The sequence below is a fragment of the Pithys albifrons genome, chromosome 10 (assembly GCF_047495875.1).
Source record: "Pithys albifrons albifrons isolate INPA30051 chromosome 10, PitAlb_v1, whole genome shotgun sequence".
In the NCBI taxonomy this organism is placed as follows: Eukaryota; Metazoa; Chordata; class Aves; order Passeriformes; family Thamnophilidae; genus Pithys; species Pithys albifrons.
Window position 1 is genome coordinate 20,079,210 of NC_092467.1, and position 22,144 is coordinate 20,101,353.

The 22,144-nt window shown below is 37.6% G+C and overlaps 1 protein-coding gene across 14 annotated transcripts in view; it reads right to left on the minus strand.

The window, feature by feature from the left end:
• Positions 1 to 22,144, minus strand: part of ADGRL2 (adhesion G protein-coupled receptor L2) — a 157,577-nt gene that overhangs the window by 63,785 nt on the left and 71,648 nt on the right. For all 14 annotated transcript variants that reach the window (XM_071565714.1, XM_071565715.1, XM_071565713.1 and 11 more), the window contains exon 3: positions 7,420 to 7,633. In XM_071565714.1, the coding sequence (XP_071421815.1) occupies positions 7,420 to 7,633 (214 nt within the window). The remainder of the gene's footprint in view (positions 1 to 7,419; positions 7,634 to 22,144) is intronic.

Sequence of the window (22,144 nt, forward strand, 5' to 3'; positions counted from 1 at the left end):
TTGGGGTGGGAGGAATTAATAGGCTTCAACTATTACATTATTATTCTATATGAACTAAATTTGTCAGAGGAACATATAAGTAAATCAGAATTTTTCAATAAAGTTCTGAGTGCAACTGAACCACGAACTTACATTGGCTAGACTACAAATACAAAAACTATGTAAAATTCATACAATCTCATCCAAGAGGACACAAAATTCAACTGAAAGGTGCTGAAGGTTAAGTAATGTGGCCTCAGTCAAGTTATCAAAAATGTTAGTGAATTTCCAAGATAGGTAATTACACACCCAAAATATACAGTACATGACTAACTGCAGGCTAAACAGTATGCACACCCAGCAGAGCCCATTACAGTAAGCAGAAAAAAAACCACAAGAAAATCACAGGCTGATGTATTTTATATGACACTCAAATATACAAGCAACAGCATATAATACTTAAAATTTTATGTATACATATGTATAGTTAGTAACATTTATTTTCGCCCATGAATAGCAAGGGAAGGCTGATGAGTATGTATATACGATCCTGCCAGGTAACATATATGCTGACTTAAGAAGAATTTGATGGTGGCTTTGCCAAAAACAAAGGAAGAAAACAACTTGAATATAAGACATGAAAATGCTACATAGAATATCAAGCTACACCCTAGTAAAATAATGAATCCCATCTTTTTTGAAGTAAACTAAATCTAAATTCTAAATGTCATCAGTTGGTATGAATGATCCTTTTGTTGTTTCCTTTGTACCTTGTCCAAAGTCATGACTATATCCACACGCTTGCGTGTTATGAGCTTGAACATGTGTAATATAATTTCTTCTGCAGAAAATTAAAATAGAACATGCTGCAAAAAGATGATCAAGTACAGCTGACAGCTATTTCCCCTCACCTGACTGCTCAGAACCTCATAATACAAGGATTTGTATTTAATTTACTAAGTAATGCCACGATAGCACAACCCCATTAATAAAACGCCCTATTTTTAATGAGTAAAAGTAGACCTTCTACTTTCATATTAAGAACTAATGATAGTGAAAATGCACAATGCCAGATAATGTTCTTCTCAGTCATGGGTATTACCGTTTTCTGCTGTAGTAACACTAAGGACTACAATATGCTTCATGAAAATTCTAGGCTCTGTGATTATGCCTTGCTCATGAAAACAGGCTACATGTATTTCTGCTTTTTCTTTATATTTGAGTCATAACAAAGTCTTGTGACTAACACACAGAAAACAAAACAAAACAAAAACCAATCTGGTCACGGCTCGGTATTGTGAAAAGCTCAGTTTCAAAATAAAGAGCATTTTAAGCTTCTTCTATATCAAAATAGTCACAGAGCTGACTGCTGTAATATGTCTGTTTCACATTAGTAGAAGACTTCATTTTAAAAGGGGGCTTAAAAAAAGATTTCCAATGTTGATAATCTTGAATGGTAAATGTTTTGTGAAGGAGTTGTCAGCAAGCTGAAACAGAAAGCACTGGCATGCCAAAGCAAAAGAAGGACCTCATACATGAGATCTGCATTACTACCACCGTAACTCCGATGTGTGTAAATTCCAAGAATGAACCCGATCCACAACAGCCTGTGCTCAACCCTGTCATCAACAATGGGATTTCACTGACACAAAACCAACGGACATGCAAGCTCTTAATTATCAGAAAGCAGAAAAAGACAAGGTATACCTTTTATCTGGAGACATTTTTCACCACACAGTATTTTTAGTAAAGAGAGGCAACCTTAGGCTGCAGAAGGAGAACCGAGGGAAAAAGCAAGGATAGCAGCAGGGGTCAGCAGAGCCCTTGTCTAAGCCTGGCAGACCCCGAAGTGCAGTATGCCATTACCTCAATCACAGGCAGTTCCAAATGGCAGAGGATAAACTCCAGCTTGTGAAAATGGCTGTAAGTCACATTAAGAAATGCAAGTCTGAAGTGTGCTGCAGTTTAAACACTGAATCAACCCTGGGCCCTGGCTGAGGGAACTGTTTTTGGAGAGGTACTGAAATGTTTCTTGTGGAAGTCTTGCAAAGACTGGAATTCAAGTGACCCCACAGCAGGTTTGGCCTGCAAAGTATCTTGTGCCAAGTTTGCTTTTGGCTATACCTTTTTGCTCCGATGAGTGAGATTCATCGGTTATAACACATTTTACCCACTGTCTATTCAAGCCTGGAGTGGACTTCCTGTGGAAGATTTTCTTTATTCACTCACATTATGGAACAGGCCAAACTTGTTTTCACTTGAAAGGACACTAATACGGTGTGACAATGCTTCCTCTGTGGACCTGACAAGAAGGAACAGGAAGGTGGGCTTGAAAAATGGGTCTTCTTCAAAATAGAACTAGCTTTCTTTCAAAAATGTCTGACTCATTTGCATATAGGATTTTTCAAAATGACATATTTTTTGGATATGTGAATAGGTGGAAAAGAATGAACATCTCCATTCTCCCAACCTCCCATGGGATGGATTACACAAAACTTAGTCTTGGGAGAAGGAATGGATATGCTGCTTCCTTCAGCTTTTCCTTGACCACTCTGTGGGGCAGAGGCATGTCACATTCTGAAGACCCTCTGTTTCAGTGCAGCTGTCTTGCAGAGAGATGATGGACATAACAGGTTAAGAGCATTGCCATGTGAGGAAAGTTCATGGTAACAAAAACCCAAGTGTGAACTCTTCACTCGTGTCATGATGGACATCGTAACTGAAGGTACATGTGTTAGATGTGCTATAGATAGGACAGGATATGCGCAACAGAAAAAATAAACACTGCAGAAGAGGATTTATTCCTCTTTTAATCCTTTTACTTTTCTGTAGCAATGTTTTAAAAGGGAAAGGTATTTAATAAAATTAGCTGCCTAATTTCATTTATTATACCTGATGTATTTTTATATTTAAACTTACCTATGAAAATGAGGTTTGCTTTATTTGTGTATATTTAAAAAGCAAAATTATACTAGTTAAATGTATTTAGTAAAAATGTAAAGTTCACATAAAGCTACAACTATAATATAAATTGTAGATGAAAACAGAAATTAAAGGCCATTTCAGCGTAAAATTGATGCCACCCCCTTTCTGTTGTGGATCAAAACCAAACTGAATATACCAATTCTGAGACTACTTTTTTCTAACATGCATGTTTACATGGTCTGGAAAGGAAGTTTAAACATTCTGAATTTTCTTCTTTTTAATGTTTACAACCATACTCTCGGTAACAGATCACAGACTACCTATTCGTATTGAACAAATCAAGGTATTTTAACCTTTATTAGGAGGAAAGCACTTCCTCTCTGAAGTTAACATTAATTTGTCTGTCAAGAGTACATGGTTGAATTTTACATCTAGGTAAATGATTCCATAGATTCAGAGTGAATATGCTGCATTTTCTTTAAATACAAAACATTAATTTTCTATTAGCTCCAACAATATTTACAAATTGCTCAAAAAATAAAGTGTACAGTTTGAAACAGACCTGACATTTCATAAATAGGGTATTTATCAAGACTTAAAATTATATTATTGGCTGCCACACCATTCAAGTATTTATTTAAATATACAGGCAAGAAAAAAACTGAATTGCACTGTCCTGGAACCACAAAGATAGTTACAGTATGCAATTGTGACAATAAATAATAATAGTAAACAATCATGAAATTTTCCTAAACAAAAACTTTAAGATTAGGAAAAATGCTTTCTACTAAACAATCACTATTCTTAATTCAAAAAGAAAGATGACAGCATGCAAAAATCCATCTTAGCATCTTATTATTCCACTATAAAATGCCATACCCAATAAACCTTTGATTTGCAATGTATTTAAGTATATATTTACAAGTAATTTTAAATATCTGTTATTATTTTAAACTAACAAAACAGAAACTCGGATACTGTGGGTATCTATGTAACACTTAATGCCTTTCCTAACAAAAGCCTATGATCCTTTGAAGTTGACACTGGAGGCAGAAAACCTTTATGACCACCCAGGCGGTTTGTATCTAACTCACGTGATCTACCTGCAACCTGCTAGAATTGGAGTGGATCTTAAGACTAGGTCAGAAATACATTTTATCCTGTTGATTTTCAAATCTGTCGTGCCTATGAAGAGCAGTACTGGTTAGCCTTATCAGCTTTGAAGTTTCGTAACAGTTTCTGCTATAGCCACACAATTGCACTTTATGAGCAAGAAACTAGAGCAATTTCCTCAGGCTGCTTTGCATCTTCTGCTTTCCTGTTCATTTAATTTCTTTTTAAATGAAAAGGAAACAGAGGAGATTTGTCCCTGCCAAAGGACAGTGGAGCACGGAGGAGTTTGATTATTTTAAGATCTAGCTGCCTGAACATGGGTCCTCTGCCACTCACTTATGCTATTTTCTCACCAAATATTCTACAAATAAGCTTATTTCTATACTGAACTTCAACACGTGGTAGATCTCAGAAAAGCTGATGGTATGCAAACACTAGGGTTAATTACCAGAGAAGTGTGAAAGAGGAGAAGGATTTTCTACAGGTCTAGTCTCTTTCTTCAAAGCTTTAATTTTAACCATGCCAGCCTGAAGTTTACATAGAATCTAAATATGTCTGAAAGACTTTATTCAGGAATAATTGGGATGTAATTTCAATCGGGGACTAAACATTTAATAACTACTTTACAAAGGTAAAAGAAAAGCAATGAAATCCTTAGTGTTCTAGTCAGGCTTCCTAGGAAAGCATTAAGTTTAAAATCTTTTGAGAACTGCTGAAAAAAAAGAAAAGGGTGAAGGAGAAAAGATTAAGTAGCAGCTCATTCTGAGACAGAGGAGCTGATGCATCAGTGGGCACTGGCAAAGTGTGTGCTAGTATCTCAAATTCTCTGGAAAGGGAGCAGGGCATGTGATTACATGACTTTGTGTTAAACTGGAAACCTCATCTTATTTTTCAATCTTCAGATTTCACAGTATTGATCTCATTAAGGTACTGTTTTCACCTTGTAATTGCAGCAAATGGAGTTGCTGTGCAAAAGCTGTGGAGTAATGTTGCAAGTGAATGATGAGTACTTAATAATTGCTGTGGAACTACATTTAACTGTACCTCTAAACTGAATTGAGTGGTCAAATGCAGTGGTAACATGGCTGACTGAAGTGATAAAAACACGTCCTTAAAAGTCCTTAAAAGCAAACACTGTAAGATTTTAAGTAGCAATAAAGAAACTATTGCTGCTTATTTATAAAGGTAAGTAAGAAAAGCTTTCCCTGTCACTGAAATGTTCTAACCTTTCTTTTTTTAATGTCAGTTAAAAAAAAAGGAAAATCAATGAATCTGCTAGTTCTTCAGGTGAGATTTTTCTATGCAATTGCTGTCATCAAAATACAGCTGATGTGTTACTTTTATATACCAGATCAAGGACATGTTCTGAGTACCAAACAACAGTTTGCTTAGAAAACAAAAAATTATGATCACCGATGTAGTTATAAATAAAGGAGATCCAAGAATTTTTAATATTTCATAAGAAATTTGCAACATTCTTCTCTCCTTGCAATACAGCACAAATAGAGCAATTTCGGAAAATATTAAGCAAGACAAGAAACAGCTTTTCTACTTAATGACAAGATCTAAGAAAGAAAACTATGAAAGCAAACTTGCAAACTGCTATAAATGCCAGACAAAAATAGAAAGCAAAGTGTCAAATGATCTTTGCCATTTGTTCAGATAAAAAAAAAAGAAAACAAAAATAAAAAACTCTCTGAGCATAGATAATCTGAACCAATGTCCTACATGTCATCACAGCTTCATTAACTAAAGCATAAGAGTAGAAGATGAGGGAAGTTCAAAAATACTCTCTGCTATCATAACCTCACAGTTGATTAATTGAAAGAGGAGGGCTGAACTTTCAGCTTTCCAGAAACAGACTGATGTCACTTCAAGCAAGACTGTGCCTCTGTATTTGTCTCTGACTACCTTAATCTGTATATTTGCAGTGAACATAAGGAAGGCTTTGATCAAAACACAACATGCATTTTACACAACAAGGAAGTCTACAGAGAGGCACTACATTTACAAAAGCAATTGAAGGTGGTTTCAAAGGGACTTGACAGATTAGAGGATGATGACACTGCTGCTGCAGTCTCAATGGAAATCTGGCTTGATCTAATTAACAACTATGAACTAGAACCACAAGAAGATAATTCAAACATGATTTAAAGAAGTTATATTACCTTTTTACTAGTGTAGCGATAAAGCCTTTCTCTACCGATCACAGAACAAGTCACAGGTTCAACAGAGAAGAATAAAAGGCCTGATATCCTTAATTTAGTTACAGCGAAGTCTGAGATCCAGCCCAAATATTTGACTACAGAAGTAGAAAACATCCATATAGTCACAAAAAAGGATAAAAATATTTTAGGAGTCCCATTCACGAAAATATGAGTGAATTGGTAAATCAAAGTGGAAGATTATTTTTAAGAGGTGACTGTATGTTACTGACTGTAATGATGTTCAAAAAGAACAGAGAAAATGCAGCATAGCATGCCGGACAACTTGTATATTTCATTTCATGCATCTGTGTACATGGACCAGAAAGATCCCAGCTTACTCCCACCCCCTTTTGGTTCCGATTCCTCACCCTAGGAAAACTTCGCACCAATCCTCAAATTATTCAGGCTTGTAGTTTAAGCCAGTAGCAATGCCAGTGACTGATCTGTGCTGACATTTCCACAACTGTCAGTACTAGGTGACTACTGCCTGTACATGGCCTTTATCACAGGACTTTCTGTGAATCTGAGTTCTGATGCACCTTCTGTACCACAAATGCTTTTGCTGGCACTTGGGAACATGATTTATAGGTGGACTTGGCATCATTAGGATAATGGGTTGGATTTGATGATCCCGAAAGTTTTTTCCTACATAAACGATTCTATGATTCTGTTAGTTCTTCTGTCTTCTTTGAATGACAACTGCTGTCACTGAGAGAATGTAATTTGTGCTTATTTGCACATGTATGCTTATACACGCATGTACAACGACACCTAATCATTCTGACATTTTCTATGAGTCGTGTTTTACAGGTGGGAACTGCAGTAATGATTTACTGCATTTGCTGAAAAATGCAGCAGCCATTTGGTAACGTTCTGAGGGTTGTCTGACCACCTGAGAGACAAGGAGATAGGGCATATCCAAATAAGCGAATTGTTTCATTCTCCTTGCAGTTATCTTCCTGCTTTTTAACCTTTGCTCACAGAATTAGAAAAAAAAAAATCACAAAAACTCTAATTTCAACTGGTAGTTCTTATTTCCTTTTAAGGTTATCAAATAATACTACCTGAATAGTAAAGTGGCAACTACAACTCAACATTTCCTGCAGTATACAGTACTTACACAGTATATAATTTTCTCTGTACTTATTAAGGCATTTTTCGTCTTTAGTCCTCAACATGGTATGTATATTTTTACCTTTGTGTCATAATTTTGTAGGCGTCTGGAAGGAAGCATTCTGTGTTCTCCATCTGGAAAGGGTCAGCATCACAAATCTTGTCATCTGTCCGTCCATAGTTAGCACTTTCTATCATAATAACATCACTTCCTGGACATCGGAGGTCGATGGAGTAGCCTTCGCATGACAGCTCCCTCCTAACCAAACCAAATGGTAGTGCTGCTCGGCTGAAACCTTAAAAAAAGAAAAAAAAAGGATTGAACCTAAAGGATAAACTGCACTGGACTGCATTTCTCTGTCACACAAGCACTACCTCTCATCAGTGTGCTAAAGGAAATGCACCTTTATACAGTTTGACCTGGTACAATGTTAAGTGAAGCATCTTTCATGGAACTGTCACATCCCTATTCCACTGCTGCTGTGTCCTTAATCTGAGAAAGGAGAAAATTCCTTGTCATTGCTTCTAATCCTGTCCCGGGCAGACAGTGGTGCCTGTCTGCATGGCTACAGTGCACGTTCCAGTTCCCACCTCTCTTCTCTCTGCTTCTGTCTCCACTCCTTGTGCACAGTCAGACGGGCTGTGTCTGGAAGTGGGAAGCAGCAGAGCAGGCAGGATTTGCAGAAGCGATTTTAAAAAAGGAAACAAAACAATCACAAAAAACCCCTAAAGTCATAGTTCCAACTTCATTAGTGTTTCTCAATTCGTGTTTTCCTCTCTACAGGAAGAGTTGGCTAATTTGGCTTAGCTATTTTGTGACCTCAGTATGGACCTGATCCAATATACATGCAAATACTTTACCTGGTTGAACTTCAGCACTTCTTACTGTCTTTTACATATATTAAAGCACACAAAGATAAGATTTTGAACAAATACAGAAATGGTTAGTACCACAAACTGCAGATGAGTACTGCATAAAACTTTCGCATCTCTTCCCAAAACATACAGTTCACAGAGTTTTCAGTTTTAAAATGTTTTTTCTACGTAACAGAACTAAAAACATGTAACTTCTACAATGAAACAGTATAAAATACTTCAGAAACAAAAAAAAGTTCAGCTATTCGTCAACTTTTAGTCTTTTAGAGACATTTCTTTATACAAAAAAACTACTACAGCAGAAAAAAACCCTATCTGTAAACATCAATTTCTTGTACACAGTTACTGATGAATTTATTAAACAGAGTATGTTTCTTTCTTAGAAATTTGTGTGCATTTCTGCCTTTTGGAAGACAAGCTGGGTAATATGGTAGTGTCAAAATCCCATTTCTTTAAAACAGCCAATCCCTCCTAAATTTTCAGCAGAATTATAGGTATTTCCTTTTTCTAAAAAATGTCTTCACAATACAGTAGCCCAAGGCCATTAATATTTCAGTGCAGGCTGTTGGAGGTAAGTTGTGACAGCAAAGAGAAATAGCTCCTATGTATTGAAAGTTGGAGATGTACAGTGTTTTGAAAGCAAAGAAAATAAACTTTTCTTTATAAGTATGATGTGTTAGAAGAGGCAAGGAAGTAAGGACAAGTACCAGCCTTTGTACAACTTGTACAGTGAACTTATGCAAGGGGTTGGGCTGACCCTACTTCAGAAGAACACATGAATTCCAGAAGGACCAGCTCTTTGACTGGCACAAGGGGAAGCACAAGGTCAGAGTGCAGTGACCAGGTCTGCCTTTACTGCCTTTTGTGGAACCATATCCTACATGAAACTAGTACTGTTACTCTGACAGTATGTTTCAGTATTCGTCAATAAGGGAAGAAGCCATATTGCTCTGAAATGCACCAAGTTCCATCTTGAATCACTCCGGGCTGTCAGTTTAGTTGCACACACTATGAGCAATAACAAATACTATTATTAGAGGCTGGCTAAAGTGTCATGAGCTGAAAGCTAGAAAGAGCTAAAACATTAATACGTCACATTAACACCCTACATGTTCCTCCCATGCAACAAATTAATACATTGAGGACAGAAGCCACTCACGGCTCACTGAGAGCGTGAAACAGGCACAGAGAGGGGTACATGCAGAGCCCCCACCACACACGCATACAGCAGCTCCTTTGATTGCCTACCATCAAGACAGCCACCGTGGGACCAAATATAATGCTGCAAGTCTGCCATTCCTACACCCACTGCTCCTTGTCAAATCTAATGCTGTCCACAGGAAGCTCATACCTTCAGCTGGCAGCAAATGGTGTCCATATTTCCTGCACTCAGTGGGGCTTCCTCTGCATGCAGCACCATGATGGTCTGGCTAGGGGAGTCCACCCCTCCCAAACTTTTGCTTTTCAGTCAGCAAGGAAGGGAACAGCACCTACAGCTGTCCAAAGAGGTGTTTGCACCAGGGCAGGAGGGGAGAGTTAGGGTGCACAGGGTACAGCTGCAGCATGTACGCAGCAGCAGCTCAGGCACGTGGATGGCTATGGGGCCAGGGCTGCCAAACCTGCGCCGAACTCTCTGGGATGGCACTGATCCTTAATGTGGATCCTGCAGCACAGCCTTCACTTCTGCTAGGAAATTTCCTGAATTCAAATACAAGACCTCTGCAGTTTGCTACAAAGAAATTGGCTGCCTGTAAGTCTTACTTCATCATCTATGGCAACCACTATAAGGACTATGAATGTGTTTTATCCTGCAATTTTTCCGCCTAAAGGCATCCATGAGAAGTTCTGTATTAGGATAAACATTAAAAATACTAGAGCAAGGTTAGATCACTTCACAGACAACAGAGGACACACCTGAGATTGCAATGTAGCTGCTACATTGCAAAACCAGCAAGCAATAAAGCAAAACACTACACCGCGTGTTAGGTAGGAATGCTGCTCTAAGGAATCTCTATCATGCAGAAAGAATTTTAACTAAATAAAATAAATAAATTTAAAGTCTACTAGCAGAGCTGGTGTGATCTTTATGCTGAAGTTTTATTTGTAATTTTTTCCTATCATCAAAGAAAAAAATAAGTGTATCAACAAGCAAAGTGTAATTCAATCCATCTTGCAATCCTGACAATCGAAGAAAGAACTTGTGGGAGGCCCTGTGAGCGAAAAATCAATATTGCAGCTTTGTGCCGTGCAAATGTGAATACTGCCAAATAGCAGTGCTTAGGGTAAAATGAACTCTTTTGCTCCATTTTCTCCTCTCTGAACAAATGATTTTGAAACGACAGCTTCTTTTCGAGCTATAAAACGTCAAGCAATAACTCCCTCCGCTTTAGGCAAGTGATTGGAATAAATACCTCTTGGCAACAGGTGCAATGACTTAGGACTGAAATTCATTTACATTCAGGAGATAATTCCTGATAAACAGATGTACTACCACAGGATGGAAGTCTAAGCAATCGACATCTGAATGCTTCAGCATCACTCCAGAGTTTTCAACATGTAAGTATGTGGCTCTGTCAATAATTATAATGTTGTCACCAGTAACTTTGTATCTCCAATGCAATTCCGCATGAATATATACTGTATTTTCAAACCAACCTGTATTCAACCTGCTGCTTGCCTTACTGTACCTTGCACAAGGCTATTTTGCTTGGCTGTCCTCTGGCAGCTGAAATCAACATTCCTCCTCTTCCAGCTAACTGCTTCAAGGCAAACTCTGCCCTGGATGACACCACTCCTGCTATGTGCTGCCCAGAAACACAAAATGCTTTCCAGTTGCAAAGACCTCTCTGGTGCTTGGGCTGGGACTTCCAGTACAACCTAAACATTAACTCAAGTAAGCAGCCATTACCAAATGCACTATATGTTGTCTGTGATTCATTCGTGACTGTGTATGTTAATCACTGATTTTATTGTTTGTTTTTTTTTTTTTCAAAAAATGGAAGAAGATTAATACCTAATGAACAAAAGAGCACTGTTTTTGTCCTGCTGACGACTTTGATTATAGAAAAGCTTCCTGGCAAACATATGTTTCCTGCACCTCGTATCTGCCTAAAAATTAGTTGAGTGCAGGCTCTTTCTTGAAAAATGAAAATAACCTGCTTTTGCGAAATTGGATTTCTAAGAAAAAAAAACAGTGAGGGGATTTTTAGTAGCGACATATATTCTTTAAGGCTTTATTGATCAATCCATGTAGGAAAAAAAACCTGAAAGGAAACATCATGAACAAAAATTTTGCCTCTGATACTTTAGTCTATGAAATGAAGAACACAAGTCCTGTGAAAGGATTGTAACTCAGAATCATGTTTCAGTAAATTCAGTTGGCTAAAAAATTCTAATTTAAGTTTGCAATGCCTTATTTACCATTCTACTGTCTTAGTTCCTTAAGAGAAACTATTTGTCTTTACAAGGATAACCTAAATTTGTCAAAGCGCAAGGAAAAGTTAATAATTCACAGCATCCTGCCCACTAGCATATCATGTTTCTGAGCTGTCAATAATAAGAGAGTGCGTCAAGTTTGGTAGATAAAAGCAAAAAGGCACCACCACATTTGAATGTTCACCCCATACAGAGGAAAAACAGTGGAAAGTAAACAGGCTAACATCAGTATTCGACATCAGAAGCAAGGAACCTTTGATTAAAACTTAAAGCACAGAGAAAGTCAACATGGAAATACAAAATTATTCTAAAAACGCAGATACTGGAAGAACTGAGAATCCAAAACAAATCTCTCCAGAAATAAATGTATGTCTCTGTGAGCAAGGAAATACTGTTTCTTGTGTTATTTGGATGTAACAGAAAGGTCTTTTTAAAAGAGCACATCTTTTTCAAACAGAATGTTTACAGTTGTCTCTTTCACAATCTCTTTTATTTTACCATATCATGCAATATGATGATTTAAGTTCTATACAAGATGAAGTGATGTGTCCTGGGCAGCATTTCAATAATATATATTTAACAAATGCAAAGCCCGATGAAAACTGTGCTGAGAATTCTCTCACTCTCCAGTGAAGTGCATACGTGCACACACGGGAGGGTGCACAGAGACAGCTGAACATACTTCACCATCTGAAAATCATGCAAATGCTCAACATGGGCTCCACAAAGCTCTTATAATTCCACAGACAAGTCTCAGCATCCTGCAGTTTCTAAAGAATCCCATGAACTCTGTCAAAGGAGACTTTCCTCCTCATCTCTCAGCACTGTATATATTTCACAGAGACAAGCATGTTATTTTGTTAAACAGCTTTTAAATTATCTAATCCTGGTCAACAGATCACTACCAACTACTAAAAAGACAGAGGCAATTTAAATGACAACTGTGCTTTCTCATTCTATGTTTGAAGGAAAAAAGTCATTCTGGCAAGCATGTCTATTAAAAGATTATATTGGCACAGTAAGAGCTTCTGACACTGCACAGAGGTCTGGAGTTCACAGCACTCAGCTCCTCTTTCAGGGAAACACAGCAGCCGCGCACAGCCAGCCCGTGCTGCAGCCCGGCAGACAAAACCCCACTGTTCAGTTGGGGTCAAATTAGGCAGGAAGCAATCATTTCAAAAATATTCTCCTACAGCTGTATTCTCTGCCATTTTATGTATAAACTCATTCTTGTAAATTCAGATGCTGGAGGGAGGGTACATCAAGAGAAAAGGGATTATTTAGTGAAGAAAATCTGTTTTCTAGTAAAAGACATCTTCCTCATTTTTTTAAAACTCATTCGTAAAAATGGGATTAACTCAAAACAAGGTACGGGATAGTATCTCATTACTGGAACTTTAACAAAGAGGCACAGAGTCCGAAGGAACAGACTTGACCATTTAAATCACATTGAACCAAAGCAATTTCTTCTCTGAATAAATGAACTGTAAAGGGTGCTTCTTAACCCTGGTTTCTAGAATTCTGTTTCTTAGATATTTTTTATTTTAATTACTTGACTAAAATCTGGCAGCCTATCTCTTATAAAACAGAAATATGAACTGCTATCAATAAAAGCTTTTAGAAATATTAAGTAACCAACAAAGGCTTTTTAGAAATATTTTTACATTCTATTTGAACATGATTTAGAATTTTTAAAAAATTAAAAAATTGAAAATATTTGTCAAATTTTAATGTTATTCGAGATTCAGTGTGAGCAGTAGAATTACAACTGCAAGTAATTTTCTGTAATTATATACTTCATATGTAGTATATATATCTGCTTAATGAAATTCAGGAGAGAAGCCAGAGTTACACCCTCTGACTCACACCAGGATGGGTCCTGCCTTCCAGGTTAACTGAAACTTATTACAATTTTCCTTCTGTGCTTTCCAATCTCCATGCAATTCTCCAAAATAACTCTATGAGGCTCTCTTCAGCAAAAAAAAGAGTCAGGGCTTACCCACTTTCTGCACCTTGTTGAATGATTCAGCAAAACCTAAAGTGAGCAGCAGCACTCAGCCTTTTAATCTAAGAGCGTTGATCCTTCCTGACTACGGCTGGCAAGGATCTCATGTAAATTCTCCTGAACAGGTCTCACTCCTCATTCAGAAGGGCAAGAATGTGTCTCTGAGGCAGCCGAACTGAGGGGGGTTTTACGGATTGTTTTTGCTGGTTTATGTGTGTGTGTTCACTCTAATACCAGGAAAGAAAAGAGGACAGAGATGAGTGCTACATGGACAGACCTGTAGCCCACAGTCTTTCAATCACCTGGAACACGAACAGCCCAGACAGCCATGCACACATCCCCACATCAGCCCACTCTGTCCCAACCCTATTATGAAGGAATCTCCACTAGGAGAATAGAGACAGTTTGGTCTTCATGCCCATTTAATCCTTCACCTGCCTGCTGAGGCAGCCATTAGAGTGCTAATTAATGCTAAACTGTGAAAATGGGCTTCTGCACTTTGAATCCAGCCACACTGAAACTGGGGAGAAACCACTAATTCCTTTAATGAAAGTCACCAAACCAGAGCCTGGTTCCTGGCAGCGTTTTAGGAATGCCTACATATGGCAGATGGAAACCATGTGATCTAAACATGAAAGTCTAAATATCTAATATAAAAATATGTATTCTTCAGTTCTCACTTAAACCCACATTTTATTCTCATATGCATGCACCTTTCCCATCCCTTTCAGTGGAACTGTATGCATGAGAGCAAAACTTTGCTGTCTTGATCTAAAATTATCCCAGTTTAAAACAGTATTCATCTGTCAATGATATTTCTTTTCTTTTGCCAGCCAGATGTCTGTTTTCAGGCTGCAAGAATCTCCTTCCTTTTTTCCTTCACATCATAGACCCTTGATCCTGTGCCAGCTAACAAAAAGCGCTCTACTCTTTTCTTTCTAGCCATTAAATACATTGCATCTTCAAAATTTCTCAAGGCAAGTAAGTCCCATGGTTTTAATAAACCCTCCTCCTGGAGGTTATCTCCAGTTTACCAACTGTGAACTTGCTGAGTTCACCACCTGTCAGGAAGGAGAAGCTTCTAAATCAGAAACAATCTCCAAAAAAGGGAGGTAAGGCACACAAAGGCTGATGTGTCAGAAATGTTTTGTAAACAGGATTTCCCATTGAATTATTTCCTCTGCACAGGATACTGGTAGCAAAATAAAAATAAATATTCTTTTATTTTCTACAAAAATGTATTTTGACAACAATTTATATTTCCACTCATCTCAATCATTTTTGATTGGAAACCATGTGTTGAGGAGGGGCAGAGGAAGAGGAAGGAAGGGCAACTTCCATCAGCAGTGTTGAGAGTGACCAGCAGACAAAAGAAATATGGTTTTATTCCTAACATTAAGAAATGCAAAGCCTTGTCACCTCAGAGGTTAATAGAAGCCATGCAGAGGTGTATCATTTCCTTGGGAATATGTGCATTGGTGGAAGCCAAATCATCCTATCAGGTGACATGTTGGATGCCAATAATAAGTTCTGGTATCCTGTGTACACTGCCTTCTTAAGTTGGCTATAGTCTAACCTATGTAAGGAAGTAAAAGATTTCATCTCATTGAAATACCTGATAATTCTGGCTCATTTTAAGGAAAATGTTATCCTATGAGTGCCCGACTTTAAAATACCAATACAGGCCTAGTGCTAAAAAATTATCACAGATTTAATTATTGCATGATTGCTATCACATGGCAGTATTTGAGATCACAGCTGTAAAATTACAAAGGGGACATTTTCTTGTTTCCAAACAGAATTATACATACATTAGAAATGGAAACAAGAAATAATATAAGAGTTCATATACTAATTTTTTCAATAAAATGATGGGGTGGAGTCAACTGTCACATTATAATTTACAGTGGAAAAATTATGTGGTTAATTTTAATGATGGCACGCTGCTTTAAAGAGTGCTTATGAGTATGCAAATAGCACAGCAACCCCATTTTCATTCAGTATAGCTTCTCAAACATTTCACAGGACTTAGGAGGAGAACCTGTGGAAACATAAAGGCTCAAAATCCTGCAGATGAAACTGCTAAACCAAAACACACAGTCATACCTTTTGAAAACAAGATGAGCCATGTGATGAATGTAGTTTAAGGTAAATGTGCTGTCACTTTTAATGTTTCCATAAATAGATATAAGACAAGAGTAGCAAGCAATCTTGGAAAATACCTGTCAGAGTGAAAGGCTCTCTTCCTGTGAAATATTTGTGCATTTCTGAAAGACTATTATCGAGAGGAGAGGGATATACCACATATAGTTTTTACAACATACTTAAGGTTCTGGCACATTCTGTGAATCGTGGAATAATCCTAACACAGATTCTTGAGAGCATCCTCTGAAAAATCAATCGCATGAAAAAAGGAAAATTATTTCATTTTTTATAAATAAGTAAGGAATATATGTAGTTCTACTACACTCTCTGGGCAGCACAGAGTAAGAATAGCAAGGTACCATTTCCAGAGTAAATAAAAGAAACACGCACCTTTTCTACCCTGTCAAACTGCTGCTCATCCCCTATAAAGGAGCTGCATATCCATATGCCTCACTGCTAACATGAAAGACAAGGGGGATAAAGGGACAGGATAATTAAATTCCACATGGACTCAAACTCAGGACTTCTGAGTTTGAATTCTGGTCTTCAGTCCTGGAATTCGTCTGTCTCCCTCGCCAACTGTCACAATGCGTATGGCAAGAACGCTCTCAGCTTTTGAGAATCAGCTAATTAATGCTCAAATGAATGAAAAATGAAATCCCTGAAATCTCTTTTTGAGTACTAAAACAGAAAGTAAACAATTGTCCACAATTATGTGATAAGAGTTCCATATTTGATACTATTAACATTAGAAAGTAACAAAAGGGATGAAGAGACACTAATACAACTCAGAAAGGAAACTTTGCATTTGCTGATTACTTCAATGTAGAAGCACATATCTAATAGCTGAAAGACTGTGCTTCCAAAGCTGCTTATTGATCCTAATACAATCTATAATAAAGGCAAGGGCTAGAAAAGCTCTGCACTAAACCAGAGGGGAAAAAATCCTTTTTAGGTGCTCCAGTACAGACTCAATAACCAGCAGGATAGAAGCGCTGCACTGTTACTACAGATGTGGAAGGTAATTTCCTCAGTATTAATGTATTTTGCATGGAGCATAACTGTCCCAGCTCACAGTTTTCTTTTTAAAAAAAATCTTTATGTATCCAAAGCAAGTATTTCAGGAGGAGACAGCTGTGAAGTATAAAGGATCTGATTGCTCCACTTTTTTCCACACCACCTAAAATGACAGTTTCCTACCAAAAGCACTGTGTTCTCCTGATGCATTATTTAGGTGTACAAACAAGCGAATGGCTTCTGCAAGTCAGAGGGGAGGGCTCCTGATCTCAGCATCGGGCCAGCAGGGAGCACCTGGGCTGCCCAGGAGCTGCCAAGCCAGCCCTGCCCGGCCCACAGCCATGCTGTGCTCACACCCACAGGGTCCCTCCACCTGGCAATCCACTCGCATTGCTGCTGCTTCTACAGCAATGAGTCTTCTTAATCAAGATAATTTCCAGATCGAGCTCAGAGCATGATCAAAGCAGCCATTATGGCAGCGTAATTGAGGAGGGAGTTGTTAATCTGCTGGGAATGCCAAGGAGGAAAGGAGAAGGTTAGGGGTGTCCAAAGAAGGGAGGAATGAGCAGGTGTTAGGGTAACTATTTAAATTAGGCATTCTGACATAATCATTTATAACAGAGGCTTTAGACTCCCTGGAAGCCACTAAAGCTGGATATCCTATGTATTCTACTCAGTAAGCAAACTGCATTTCTTTTAGGTCCAAACAATGACTTTATTAAGTCTGCAATACCACAAAGCAAGATGCATTTAAATGAAACTATTCTCTGCAACTTATACAATACCATGGCCATCTCTGCCACTGCTGAATTTGAACTCCAGATACTTACTGGGATGTAGCAATGTATGGTTCACATTACCCTTAAATATAAAATAAAGGCAATGTTTGAGCTTCTAAAACCATAAAGAACCCTACTCTCCACAACAGTTTTCACATACCCAAGCCCCTGGAAGATTACAAGGGTACTGTATGAATCAAATGCAAAATACAGAAATAGTATTATCTCCTACTGAATTGCTGTCATCTCTGAAGGATGTGTTGAGATCCCACATTGTACAACTTTTCATAGTAGCAATTTTGTAATATTTTATCTACTTGAAAATAATAGGGAATTTTAGGTAAGCAGAATCTTAATTACCTCAATTAAGTTCTCATCCTGCATCACTAATGTCATTGGGAGCTTTGTCATTAACCTCAATGAGTCTAGGACAGATTTTTTAGAATTTAACCTGGACACTCAATGTTCTTGTTCTAATGAAAAATGAATTAATGAGCTTCATTAGACTACTCCATTATAAAGAAGCGTCTTCAGCAGCCACCTTCCCTTAACAGCCTAATGGGGCACTGGTGTCTGAGTGAGCCAGGACTTGACCCAAGAGTGTTTAGGTCACTGTAATTCTTTTTATTGACTCAATCAGCTTCATGTTCAACCCATCATGGGAAGAGCAACACCTTTTGACTCACTTCAGGAACTCCCTGAGGTGAGGATGACAAAATGTGTATACACTTTTGAAATTAAAACTGAGATGGTATAGTTGAGAGACTATATGTAGTGAAATAAACACAATTAAAAAAAGAATTCCTCCCTGTAATTAAAATGTGACACAAATTTTCTGTAGAGTCTGCACGGAAAATCGTCAACTCATTTCAAACACTACCTTTTTTACCAGTCATCTGCTGGGACACATTATGGGAAAACCAGTGATCTTCTATGACCTTCATTTTATTTTATTAAATGCAGCAGACACCTCATGCTGAATACGAAATAAAAAATATGCAACCCAGGAAAGTACTTTAAGAAAAAATGCCCTTTGGAAGACCGAATTTCAGTCTTCATATATAATGATTCAAATTTGCCCGTGACATTTGAATAAAAATCTCTATTATATATATTATTGTGTTCAAAATTCTATTCAGAATTACTAAATTTAGAACAGGTGCTGTAGATCACAATTCACTCAATGCTTTATAAACATGGGAAATACATATTTGAAATATATGTGAGGTTAGAACAGACTAGTTGTAGTCCCCATCTTCAGCCACATTTTAGGATAGGTTTTCTGTTTCAAATAGTCATCCAACTGGTAGTAGTAGTAAAAACTCCCAGGTATCAAAATACACTCTTTGTTTACACAACAGTGGCTGATGTTGCTAATAAAGCCTTCCAGAAGAAAATAATGTGAATTGCCCAAACAAGGGAAACTGGCACTTGCAGATACTATTTTATCTTTCCCACTACTCTAAGGGCCATTGAAAAGTATCACTTGTTGCAGTCCCTTGCTTCTGAAAAACCTCGGAGGGGGGCGGGGGGGCAGAAAAGGTTAGGAGGTCTATTATCCCTGCTAGTAAGTGCAGATTAACAAGTCCCTTCCCAACCTAATATCCACTGAATTTCAGTTATCTGCTGTCTGAGCAACCTGCCTAAAATTCCAAACACTAAACACCAAGCCTAATTTGTAGCTGGTTTAGAGCCACATCCATGTGGGATAGGTATACCTCGTCACAGCAATAATGCGCAGGGTATTCCAATTTGGAAGGGTGGGGACTTATGGAAATCCCTCTCCCTAATTAAATCAGAGAATGAGAGTTTGAAGTGGTAAATAATAAATCACAAAGAATCCTCAATCTGGTTGTCAAGGAAACCAGTATGCCTCTGCCATAATTGCTGTGAGCCCAATCTTGCCCTTTTTGACATTAAGCCTTATCATGCATTCTGGTCAGAGACTGAGAAAGTGGCTTTTCTATTTCTCTCAGGAAGGGAGCTCAGACTTGCCTGAGTGAGGCCATGTGGGGCGCCATCCATCCCCTGCCAGCAGACTGTGACAGACCACTGAGCTCTAGTACAGCACCATCAACTCCACACTTAGAAATGGGACTACCAGCTTCAGGTGGCATTGCAATGCCACAGCAGCTATGTTTACTAGAAAGGCACTCCTGATTTAATGATGCTAACATCTTGAGCCTGGTTATCTCAGCTGGCCACAAGTCCCAGGTATTTCTAGCTCCCCTGTGCTCCTACTCTCCAAACCATGTCCTCCTGGAAGCAGGAATTGGCCATTCGCTTCACTTATGGACATGTAAGCTGCTTATGAAAGAGATGAACAGGGAAAGGGAAGTACAAGACAAAATAAAAGCTTTCAAAAGCACAACAAAATAGATTAAAAATTGACTCCATGCCAAGTCATTCAGATAGTTCAATGCATCATTGTCTTTTTCCTCTGCGATGATAATTACCTTCTATAAACATACCCAAACTTGTTTTTTCCTTCTGTTTCTAGTGTAATCACACATCACCACTGGACACACACCAAACTTTAAGTATAAGCAATTCTCAATACTTCAACACCAGGAAGGCCAAAAAGGGGGAAAAGCTATATTAGTGTCTCTATCTCATCCTTCAAGAAATCCTGAAGCAGGTTTTAGAGGAAGTATCTTCAAAGTAAGGAAATAGGAGGAGCAATGGGCAAGTACAGTATGTTCCCAGCTGACTTTAAGCAAAAGAAAATCCAGAGACACAGGGAAGAATTCTGAGAAGGAAAAAAAAACCTATAAAAACTCCCTTTAGGAACTACAGAGAGAAAGACTACCAGAAAGATTTCTCATAGAAGATTCTTGATTGAAACTGCTTCAACTGGTTGATTGGCTCCTTGCTATTTTACCAATGGATAAGTTTTCATTCCTTACCTATTCCAAGCAACAACTACGAAAACCATTTTCTTTACTGTGTTTTTATAACTTCAATGTTAGCAAAACAAGTCAAAAGTAACAAGACTGATACACACTTGTGATTTTAAATTTTTGCTTTATGATATTCCAATGATCTTTGTTTCTCAATACTTAAAGAATGCAAAGGATTCAGCTCAGGGTCCAGGTTTCAATGGGACACTCTGGATACTCACTATGTAATTCCCAAACTTTATCATGACACCACATTTGGGTAAATGCAATTTACAAATTTTTTTTTATCCATTACTCAAAGGGGTATACTATGCTAACAGCACTTTCTTTGGTCTGTTCAGCTACTATTCAGAGAAAGCTATTTAGTTTTATTGACTCTTGCAACTGCTATCTTTTTTTTTTTTTCCAGCTGGGAGACAAACCAAACATCTCAAGAAAACATATGGTGAGACACAGTTTTTCTGCTGTAATATTTAACTATTCTAACATAAACTAAGGACATTGGTAAAAACCTTTGTTCAACAGATCTGCAGACATTCAATGCATAAAAAACAACAAAAGCTTGTTCCAGAGCAGGCTCAATCAAAGCAAAATAAACCCTCCTCCAAACCCAATCCAAATCCTTTCTTATTCCTCTTCCAACGGAGTACAGTGCAGGTGTTTTGTAGCTCAAAGAGCTTGGGCAAATTCAACTTTGACCTTTGTTTCAAAATAATTCACAGGAGCAGAGCGTCATTATATAATTCTGACTGAAATGGATTCCAGCTGCTTCCTACATGCTCAAAATATTCTTTAATCCAAATATTTCTTACAGTCATAAACCTTAAATCATATATAGGAAGAATTATTCCTAAATAGGCCCTTGAAGTTGTCATCTCAATTAAAAGGGTACAATTACAAATTAATTACAACCAATTACAATAATGCACATTACTATCTGTATCACTGTACATGCCTCTAAAATTCAATTACCATACCAAAAAATTTTTAAAAAATAGACAAATACAGGTTTCCGATAAAAGATAACACAAAAGCAAATGATTGTGCAATTTGTGTATAAACACATTCGTTAGCAAAATACACATGGACATCTATCAGAAGAAAAAAAGGTCTTTAGCTGATTTATAGATAATTTACTATGGCACACTCTTACCACTGTTTTTTTCTTATTTGAAAAATTAGTCTGGATTCCTGAGCACAATGACAGAAACCAGTTTATTTTTATGTCTCTTTCTAAATTTCAATGATCTTGAACCTTTAGGGCTAAACATCTCTGTGACAATCTGTTTTTATCATCCAAGAGTTTCACATTCTTCAAGATTAAAGAATGGTGTCACTGGCTTTCCCAGTGACACAACATGCTGGAGAAGGAGTTCAATAATATCCATAACCTGCTCCATCATAATCCACTGTGAAAAAAATACCTCAGTCTCCTCTGTTGGTAGGAAGCCATAACAACCCAGTATTTCTCCTCTGAACAATTTTCCAGGTGGTCAATTTGATTTGTCAATTCTTAAGAATTTTATGTCTTCTGAGCAGTATCCATCATCTTTTTCTTCACCTTTTTACTTATTTGAACAAAAGAAGCAATTTTGAACAAAAGCCTTCAAATCTCTTATTCTCTACAACACTAAACTTTGCTATTATGTG